The following is an 11,499-nucleotide window of genomic DNA, read 5'->3' as shown; positions in this document are numbered from 1 at the left end:
ACCATCTTGTGGTCACCAGAGTACTATGATGGTAAATGATTGTCTCCCTTTGGCCTTGGCTATTGGTTTCCGGTTGTGGTACTGCCATGCGGATTCCAAAATGTCAGCAGAAAATTTTCTAAAATGCAAGCATGGTCCGAAAATCTCCGTCCTGGAATTCAGGATGCCCCCCACCCCGGCACAAATGAGTATTTAAGGATCCTCATGCATTCAGCAATGCATAACTTGCACTATTTCATTTTGTTGATGTAGGGGCCTGGATTCTCAAGTATTTTCCATGTGATCGAGTATGGAATCTCTACGTCTTGTAATTGCCAGATATGGTTGGCCAGCGGTGTCATATATCTCCTCTCTGGGACTCTGGAAGAGGACAGATGATTGGAAATATACTGCTTTAGAGAGTTCCTAGTGCACCCCTTGTACTTCTGTAGACATATAATGTTGTTGTGCCTATTGCTGTTCTTGGTGCTGCTGTTGCTGCTGCACCTGTTGCTGCTGTTATTGTGCCTGTTGCTGCAACAGCAGCAACAACAGTACCAACAACAGCAGCACCTACAACATGGTTTTTTTCCCCACCTCCATATTTCAAAGAGGTCTCAGGCCAGCAGCGTTTGGGGTCTGAAGATACACTGTATGCTAAACCCTTATGAGTGAGAAACTCAGGATAACCTCATAAACTAGCCTACCCCACTATAATATTAATATACATATATATAGGACTACACTATCATGTGTTCTTTTCTAATTTAAGATAGTGGGGTGTGATGTGAAGAAAATTTGACAGATATTTCTGGGAGGTTATGTGGCTACAAAAAGGCCTTCTTTGTTGGCTCAAAGTGATTTTGGTTGTTGTTTAAACCCAGATCAAACCTGATTATATTCATGATGAAAGGCATTCCAAGCATAAATATCTCATTTATCAGTATACCAGGAACTAACTTCATTTAGCTGTTACCAGGTTTTTAAATATTATTTGAATCTCAATATTTAAATTTTAATTCAAATCATTGTTTCATATTCACTGTTTTACATGCTCATAATAATTTAATATCAACTTGACAAACAGCAGCACACATCAGCAAATAATTTATTCACTGAATTCTACAAACAAAAACAACCAGTTTTGTTTAGATTCAGAGATCTTGGAGGAGCATTGACTGAGGCGACACATTCATGTTGAAATACAGGTGTTTCAATGTCCCTTAAGCCAGTGAATTAAGTGTGTTGTCAACACATATCTGGAAGGACAATATGTTCTCTGAAGACAAAATACAACAGTGATTAGCATATCATATTCAATTCTGTCAAAAATGTTAAGAATGAACATGCAGATCATTGCTTTGATTCACACTGGTTTACCATACACATGATAATCCAACGTTTTGTTGTGATAAAACTGTTATAGGGGTTTAAATTGCTAATTCATATTTAATACTAATTATTACACATACAACACATGTAACTGTTTCACTTCTCACTAAAACAATTCCATTTCATAAACTTTTATTTCAGCTTGTCAACCACAACCACAGAGCCTGTATGTGTATGGTTGCTTATAACAACATAAGCTCTTCCAATGAATTATATAATTGTAGTCACTCCCATCACAAATCTACACCATGCGAGGGGGTTTTTTTTTTGGGGGGGGGGTAACATTTTCAAGAAGATAGAAAAAATATTAGAAGTACTTTTAAATATATACAACCACCTGCAACCATTATTTTTCTTAACATCAATGCAGAAGATGGTAATGAATAAATTGAAATAACATTGTAATAACTATAGGAAACATTAAAATAAATAAGTAGTAAAATAACTTAGATTGAAAGTGATTGAAATATGACAGGGAAACAAAAGCATTAGTGAAATAACTTTAAAGCATTGAAAGTTACAAAAATAGAGAAGAGAAAAAATTTGTTCTTCTGGCTATAACATGAACAATATTGCCAATGAGAATAAAACAAGAGCAGGAGGAGGGTAACAAAGAATTTTAATGATGAACATTGGGAAACAAAGAGAAGGAGGTGATTGCAGTGAACATGAGCTATAGAAATAGAAAACTTGTGGGATTTGAGCAAAAAACTTCAAAATGGAGAATAAAAGTAGAATTTTTATTAAAATATATTGAAATTGGAATTTTAAAGATTTCCCCCATCATTTTTAAATTGATCTAAAAAGTTGTTTAGACATTTTTTTTGTTACATATATTGATATCCTTGTTTTAGATTACTGAATTATACATATATACTTTCTTTATCTTCCACTTCCTTAAGTTCATAGTTTAGACCTGCTCAATCTAAGTGGCGAAATAATTCACACAGCAGTTCTTGCTAATATATAATAGCAATTCAAAATAAAATGAAACAGCAATTCATGTGTTAGTAGAGAAGGCTGGGAAGTTAAATTTTTATTAGAAAGCAATAAATAACCAGTTTAAAATAATACTAATCCATTTTGAATGTTGCATGTAGTTAAAGCAAATAATTTTGCTGTTGTGAAAATGAGAGAGAATAAACATACTTTCTACAGGAACTGGTAGAAATGGGTTACTGTTTTGATTATTCATTCATTTATATACATACTTCATATGAAACTAACTGAATTAAGAGTTCTATTTCAAGTCGGGATTCTGTTAATGCAGTGAAAGTCAAAGGATATGTAAACTGTAAACTGCAATGGTTTCTAACTGCAAACTACAATGAATTGTGACAGTAAATTGTTTAAGCTGCAATGACTTGTTACTGTCAGTTGCGTAAGCTACATTAAGCTAGATAATGAATGGATGTACAATTGTGAGTGTAATAGATGCACATCTATTTATGTATCAATGTTCATGCAACTTGTGAAGTTAGTTTACTCTGTGCAGAGAAATGAAAGATGTGAAAGCTGTAGAGAAAACCGGAAATGGCTTCTGGCTAACAAAACTGTTAGTTCCTGTCTTACTGTGGATCACTGTGTGTTAGTTTTCTACAGGACAACTTGAATGCCTACAAGGTTACAGTACATTAGTCTTTATAAAAGTGGATAGCAGAGTCGAGGTCGGTGAGGTGAAAGTTACTAAGAGCCAATGCTTGACATAGTGAAGGGCTTTAGTAAGTAAAATATGCACTTCCTTTTATAATCACTTATGATCATTAGAAGGGTCCATTATTTAGGGTATTTTCTTTTATCTTGACTTTTATTGCAGTAATATCAAAGAATGCCCCATCACAAATCCATGACATGAGACAGCTATTAAAATCAATTTTGATACAAAAGCTAAGTTTTAGCAGCATCCCTTTTCTAAAAGTTATGTACATGGATTATTTCACCATTGCCACATTAACAAATTTGCTGATGTAGTGCTGCTGTCAATTTTTCAAACTAATAGACATGGTGCTATTTAGTTTTTTTTTGTTTTTTTTAAATAAAAAAAAAAAACTGCAAACCAAATCTATAGGCATGAGTTCATATTGTTTAGCAGATTGAGAAAACAGTTACCTGAACCATAAGTAATTCTCAGCATACTTATTCTATCTTCTTCACAAGAATAAGTTTAATAAATCTGTCTTAAAGCAAACAGAATTTAATTTAAAATATAAGCTATTTAATTACTGTTTTCCTAATACTTTATGTCTATATACAATTGCTAGCAGAACTGCCATTTGCCTGATTTTACTTATACAACAGAAAAAATTCTTATTCTCTTTACAGCAGCTACTGTAGCTCCCTGCTCTTTACATAATGTAAAGATGTGGGTTCTCAACAAGTCAACCAAACAAACCCATCAACATACAAAGAGGATCCTAGCTCTGCAAATTCAAGTGAAGACAGGCTGTCTAGGAAATCTGGAACAAATACAAGATAGAGTAGATACTGAATAAGGAATGCTTTTGTATGCTCTGATAGTAGTTATAACTAAACCATTATTCTCTGTTACATCTAGAAGAGCAGAAACTCTGGATAAAAACTATGTAAGATAAAGAGGACATACATTCTTCAACCCTTATATATATAATCTATTTTTGTTCTTAAGACTAACTCTTTACTCATCATCTTAGACTTTTACTATTTCAATTTTTTTACCTCTGACTTAAAAATCGAACCCCTTTGGGCTTTGCTTCACTGTTGCATGCCTCCAAAAAAGGCTTTTCCACTATAGCATGCTTTTAGTGTAGGTACACACACACACACATACAAAGAACGCTGGTCACATTGCACACATATTCATCTCTCTACACCATCCTACACCACTTCTTCTTCAACCTTTGGCCACACACAGTCTCACACATATGCTTTCACCTTATCTGCTTAATTACACACACATCTGAATACACTATCACCACTCTCATCCCCCCCCCCCAATAACCAATGCCACCAAATTTATACACCTACATCTACAGATGCAGACACTCTCACAACACACATACCTACACCATGCCTTTATGTCCACCACCACCACCAGAAACATGAACTCTCAGAAATATGCATGTACACACCCAACTCACACTTTCCTTCTTTATCCTTGCTTCAGAGAACCGCTTTCTCCTTTTGGTTTTTAACCCTTCCCCTTCCTCCAATTAATTATTTAATTTTTTTAAATCTTTTAGTTTAAAATAAATATTTTTTACTATTTACACAAACAGACTCTTTATCTTTCCTTATGTTACTCTTTTTTTTTTTTCCTTCTCAAGGACTAACATCCGAAATGTCCCATTCACATTGTAAATACTCTTTTCAAGTGTTATTTGTCACACTTTGTAGTTTTTGTGTTACTCTTCCCAGGGATTTTTATTAATTTTTACTTCACATTGAATGTGTGTGCATGTGTGTATCTATACATATACCGTGGGGTACCAAAAAGAAACCATAAATTTGCCGTATTATTTTATTCAATTAGTTTTACAGATTTACACTTTTATTGTCTTCAAAGTATCCTCCATTTGAAGCACTGCTTCAGTCCAGTGCTGGAACTCTTGTGAAGTAATGCTCTTTAAAGCCTCCATCATTTTTTTCTTCAGCTTTTTCATCATCATCATCGTCATCGTTGTTATCCTGCAAATTCCATAGCACCAGCTTTCATCACCAGTGATGACTGTCGAAACTGTTCTTTCAGTTCATGACATGCAGTCAAGACTGCTTTTGATCTTCCGTGAGCAAGTGAGGCACAAATTTTGCTGCAACTCTTTTCATTCACAATTCCTTGCTCAGAATTCATTCATAGGATCTTCAGCACACACCAGTCATATCAACAAGTTCATCAGTTGTTCCGTGACTGTCCTCCAAAATCAGTTCATAAATTTTTGTGATGTTTTCATTTGTTCGGGAGGTCAACAGTCGCCTTGAATGAAGTTGGTCTTCAAGCAACAAGTGACCATTCCTAAAGTGTGAAAATCACTTGTAAACTTGTATTTTGTTCATGGTAGCATTCTTATAAGCTGTTTGAAGCATGACAACTATTTCAGCTGCTGTTTTCCCCAGCAGAAAAGAGAATTTCATGGAAGTACACTGTTTCTTTGTTTCAGCCATTGCAAAAATCAACAAACAGGAGAAGCGCCGCAAAACAAAACACACCATGTAGTAGTACGACCTCACTCGACAGCTCTGGTCAATAGACTGATGCCTGAGGATTGTATCAAGTGGTCTCTAGCAGTGGGAGCCCAATCTACAATGGGCTTGTCCCACGGAGAACATTTCTGGTTACTTTTAGGTACCTCCTCATATATATATATATATGTATGTATCTTTTATTGGTTCCAGCCCAAAGTTGTGACCAGATCCTGGAAAGGCTAGGATCAAGTTTCAGTATTGAGAGCTATAAAATCCACCAAACTGAATTCTGCCTGACATTCCCCAAATAATTTAGGACCAGAATTTGAAATCTACATAGAATGAATATAAATGTATTCAAGAAAGCTTTGGATATTCTACTGAGATCCCAGATAAACCAATGTCATGACAACAACGTGCAACTGAAGATTGCAGTCCCAAATACCCTCATTCACCAAAAACCAACTACAGAAAGAGGGCTGTAGCAATAGTAAAAGGTGGTACCCTATGTGGTTTCTATACGTGGGTAATCATATCTTTGTGTTGCAGTTCTGGCTCTGTAAGTGCCACTCTTTGTGTGCACAACTCAGTGTATGCGTGCATGAGTGAGTGAGCAAGTAAGCGTTTGTTTATCCCAGCCACATAAAAACAAGTTGTTTAAGAACCACCTAAACTTAACCCCTTATTATATTTGTACATCCTTTCATAGTAAGGACAAATCCATACAACAATCAATGACCATAAAGTACTCTGGCTAAAACTAATTCACTTTAACTTACTTTTACTTTCAACTACTATCCTTATATATAAAAAAAACATTCATTTAAACTTTTATTTTTATGATAATCGAGAATTTCTTTTGTTGAAACTAATACACACAAATATTTCTGAGAGACTTAATGTGTTTTCTAGTTTCATACCATCATAAGGCCCTTGGGTGCCTTGGTGGCAGCCATTTTGTTGTAGATATTTATGTTAGGTCTCTAGTTAGAGAATAACTAAATATAAGTAAATAAGTACAAAAAATAAGTACAGTCAATCAAGCTGTAAATAGCACCATAAAAGAGATATAATAAACCTTCACAAAACATATTACAGTTAATATAAAATGTGCTTAGTTGAAATTAATCAGAGTAACTTGCATTTACACATCCAACCACAAAACTACATCAGTAAACAGTTGAATATATCTACTTACTTAAAAGACAATTTTTGCCATAGAAGTTATTTTTACAACCATCTGGACAAGCACCTGTCAGGGGATCACATGACCTTTTATGGCGGCAGTTACAAAGCGACAAACATCTCCAGCCAAATTTCCCCTCTGTACAATTTCGTTCTGAAATAAACAAGAATATCATTTATTAACATATATTTCTTTAACATAACATAAACACACACACACACACACACACACACACACACACACACACACACACACACACACACACACACACACACACACACACACACACACACACACACAAATACCTACATATGCATCTGCTTCAAAAGCTTGTTTCCCCAATCATGTTGTTTCAGGCTCAGTCCCACTGCAAGGTACTTTGGGTATGTGTCTTCTATTATAATCCTGGACCAATCAAAGTTTTGTGAGTGGAGCTTTGCAGACAGAAACTGAGATGCTTAAAATATGTGGCAGAGTGGGATATGGTCATTGCCTAGCCTCTTCTAATTAACTCATCAAAAGAATTTTTTTATAAAATTGAAATTCAAACTTTTTTTACCAAAGGACACTATCAAATGCATCAAAGAAAACTATGCACCATAAATCAGTTCTAAATTGTCCAGTCAGCATATGTACATTATGGCGGTTGTCACTTCCACCCCCCTCTCTCTCTCTCTTATGTTTCATTCCTGATGTTTAACCATGATCAATGCTATTTGAGTAGACCTGATTAAGAGCACTCTAGCCATGATCAGTAATTCTTTTTTGTATATTAAAGGCTATCTTTTCCAATGTGTTCTTTCTCTTTTTTTCTTCTTTTTAAATTGGTGGGACATAATTTCAACAAGATTTGACTGATATTTCTAACAGGTCCAAGTGACTAAATAGAAACTCCCTCATTGGCTCATATGTTACATACTGTGATTATCCCTCAAATTTTGGTAAATATAAATTTATCCTATTCTTTTTTCAAAATTGAATAGGATAAATTATTTTTTTTTAAATTACTGAATTCAGTAATTAATGCTATCAAGCGTTGTACACAAATGATATCAGCTCTTATTTCAGTTGATACTTAGGTCATTCATCTCTTTTTGCCAAGTCACTAAGTTACAAAGCCTAAAGAGCCACAAGATAAACACCACTGTAAACACAAACATGCATGCACAAACAGACTTCTACACAGTCTCTGTCTACCCAATCCTACTCGCTAAGTATCAGTAGATGTAAGACTATGATAGAAGTCCTCTGTCCATAGTGTTTGCACAGCATAATCAAACCCAGAACCATGAGCTATATGACATTTATATCTTTAACAAAAATGAGTTTAAATGAAATTATATGGATCAATTAGATAAATTCACTAACTTTCCATTGTCATAGTAAGCACAAACTACTCTTCTGCCAACTAGTATTTTTTTTTTAAATCGTCATCCTAGTCTTCACAGGTGACATCACACCTGTTTATTACAAGTAGAGACATTATCATCATCATCATTGTTTTAATGTCTACTTTTCCATGCTTGCAGAGGTCAGACAGAATATACTGAGGCAGATTTTCTATGGTTGGATGCCCTTCCTATTGCAAAGCTTCACCTATTTCAACACAAGGTAATATTTCCCCATGGCAGAACAGATTTTTTTTACAGAAAACTGAAAACCAGAGACTCCATTTGTATGATGGCAACATTCATTTATAACTATCCCATGGAGTCAAAACAAGGTGACACAAACACACAGCAACACATACATATACAACAAGCTTCGGTCAACTCAGGGCTATAGTAGAAGACACTTGTCAAAGGTGCCCTGCAGTGATAGTGAACCCAGAACCATGTATATGAGAAATAAACTTAATTACACAACCATGTCTACACCAATTAGAATAAATTGTTGAATAAAACCTGTTACTTAAACAAGAAAACATCTTCTGAATTCCAATACCACATCTGCTTATCTATTTCACTCCTACTCCAACAGGAATGTGTAAAATGATAAAAAGAAGTTCCTTCAATTTCCTTATCAATTTTTTGCTGTTATAGTTTTAGAGATCGTAGTTAAGGCCATGCTAAAGCACTAGCAAACAGATACAAGATGAGCAAAATACAACAATGGGTTTTTTCTCGTTGAGGTTACAATCTATCATATCTTCTATGGTTGGATGCTCTTCCTATTGCAAAGCTTCAACTGTTTCAGCACAAGGTAATATTTTCCCATGGTAGAACAGATGTTTTTTACTAAGAAGCTGTTCACTGAACCGAAGAGTGGCACTTTATCATGCACAAAAGAAGAATTAGATGCTCATATCAAAGAAACCTACAGCAATCCAGACTGTAACCAGCCACTGCCACCTCTAAATGGGCGAAAGCATCTCATAGAACCTGATCCCGAATTTCAAATTGGGGACATCAGGGAGAAAGAGGTGAATGATTTCCTGAGAAAAGCTAGAGCAAAGAGTGCCCTATGAGGTGATGGTGTCTCGTATAAAGTATACAAATATTGCAATCATCTGTGAAAGAAGCTCTTTGTCCTACTCAGACAGCTGTGGTATGAAGAGACTCTAGTAGAGGATTGGTGTAAGGCAGAAGGCATATACCTGCCGAAGGAGGCCAATGCAGAGACTATAAAACAGTTTAGGCCAGTATCCTTATTGAATGTGGAAAGCAAGATCTTTATGGGAATTCTCTCAAGGAGAACAGTAAAATATTTACAGAGTAATGGATATGATGATGAATCTCTTCAAAAGGCTGGGATCTCTTGATGTGTTGAACACTGTTTTTCAATTTGGAAAGCGATCCAGGATGCCAAACAGAACAAGACAAATCTGTGCGTGGTATAGCTTGACCTAGCTAATGCATATGGCTCAGTGCCACATCAATTACTGATGAGAGCCATGGACCACTTCCACATTCCAGATAAAGTAATCAGACTAATGAGGATATATCATGACAGTTTCGAGATGAGGTTTACAGCTGGAAATTTTACAACAGATTGGTACTGATTGGAGATTGACATCATTGCTGGTGGCACAATGTCTGTCACATGGTTTATCTTAGTCATGGAGATGATTTTGAAAGCCATGGATTTTTCAGAACAAATCGCCCATGTACAATCGCCTAAGAAGGCTTTCATGGATGATGTGACACTTCTATCAACAGACAAGCAAGTCATGCAGAGTGCCCTTTTGAGACTAGATGAGATTGTGAAGTGGTCAAGGATGTGATTTAGAGCAAAAAAGTTGCGTAGTCTGACATTTATTAAGGGTGTGCAAAAAGAAGTTAAATTTCAAATAGCTGAAGAAACCATTCCAACAGTCAAGGAAAAACAGTCATGAGCTTGGGGCAAGTATATGCTGGAATATTGTCCGATAGGAGTCGTGGGATGTAAATTATGAAACCAGCCAAGGTTGGATTATCAGCAATTGATAACTCAAAGCTACCAGGTAAATATAAAATTTGGTGCTTACAGTTTGGCTTGTACACGCGACTTTTGTAGCCACTTTTAATATATGAGGTAGCATTGTCACATGTTCAAATCACTGAACGAAAATGTAATATGTTCATTAGAAAGTGGCTAGGCCTACCTCGGATATTGAACAGTTCAGCTCTCTATTGTAAAAGAGCCTCATTGCAGTTATCACTGGTGTTGATAATCAAAATTTATAAACTAGGGAAGGTACGAACAGTGATGATGCTGAGAGAGTCAAAGGACATGGAAACAGGCATAATCCACCAGATGTAAATACAGCCAGGAAGTGGAAAGCAGAAGTAGAGACGGATAACATTCTGTCTTCACTTACACACGGAGATATGGTGGGTGCAATGCAAATTCATCGGAAAAGATTTGGTTTTGTTGCAGATCGGTTTAGACTGTTTGCAAGTATGATGTTGAGCAAACGCAGATCTGTTGTTAGCAACAGCGTCAAAACAAGGGAAGCAAAGAGAAGAGAGCTTCATTTGATCCAATGCACTGAACAAGGACAGATGACAAGATAGGAGGAACATATTGTTGAGAGAAAAATAAGTTGGAATGAGATATGGAGGTGGACCACATCTCAGCTAAGTTTTCTGATTCATTCATCCTATGATGTCTTGCAATCACCTGCAAATCTAGTAAGATGGAATGTCTCAGAGAATGATATATGCAAATGCGGAAAGGTCAGAACACTGAAACATATTCTTTCCAACTGTTCACTAGCTTTGAATAGATATACATAGAGACACAACCTAGTCCTTAAGGTTATCTTCAATGCTATAAAGAACCAAACTGATCTCATCAACAATGGAAACAAACCGTTGAAAGTATAAACTAGAGATTTCATTACCTTCATGCACTCAGGACAGCAGATCCATTTCAAGAAGAAGAAACTTCCTGTGAGTGATGAAAAGTGGAATGGCTATTGGGAGGTGACTGCAGGTTTACCGGGGTGCCGGGGACTCTTTCTCATCCCAGTTATGAAAAAAGCCGGACATTTTACTATGGTGTGAAAGAAAGGAAGTGGTGAATCTAGTCGGGTTAGCAGTTCCTCACAAAGATATCATAGACGCCACTCATGCTCGTAAGATTGACCATTATGTAAACCTCCTCCAGGAATGTCAAGACACAGGCTGGAAAGCAGAGCATTTTCCAATCAAAGTCAGATGTAGAGGATTTGTTGGACACAGTGTGATGTGACTGTTTTTATCATTAGGCCTAACTCATCATAAAGTAAATACCACCATGACCAATATCCAAACTACACTGGAAAAGGCTAGCCACTGAATTCGGTTTAAAAGAGATGAGCG

The 11,499-nt window shown here is 36.0% G+C and overlaps 1 protein-coding gene across 2 annotated transcripts in view; it reads right to left on the bottom strand.

The window, feature by feature from the left end:
- The window catches only part of LOC106883169 (receptor-type tyrosine-protein phosphatase T), a 201,176-nt gene that overhangs the window by 90,158 nt on the left and 99,519 nt on the right, over positions 1-11,499 (bottom strand). For both annotated transcript variants that reach the window (XM_052970235.1, XM_052970236.1), the window contains exon 4: positions 6,728-6,868. In XM_052970235.1, coding sequence (XP_052826195.1) covers positions 6,728-6,868 — 141 coding nt within the window. The remainder of the gene's footprint in view (positions 1-6,727; positions 6,869-11,499) is intronic.

The sequence above is a fragment of the Octopus bimaculoides genome, chromosome 8 (assembly GCF_001194135.2).
Source record: "Octopus bimaculoides isolate UCB-OBI-ISO-001 chromosome 8, ASM119413v2, whole genome shotgun sequence".
NCBI classification, from domain to species: Eukaryota; Metazoa; Mollusca; class Cephalopoda; order Octopoda; family Octopodidae; genus Octopus; species Octopus bimaculoides.
The sequence above is the reverse complement of the archived record's forward strand: the minus strand, read 5'-3'. Positions and strand labels throughout refer to the sequence as shown.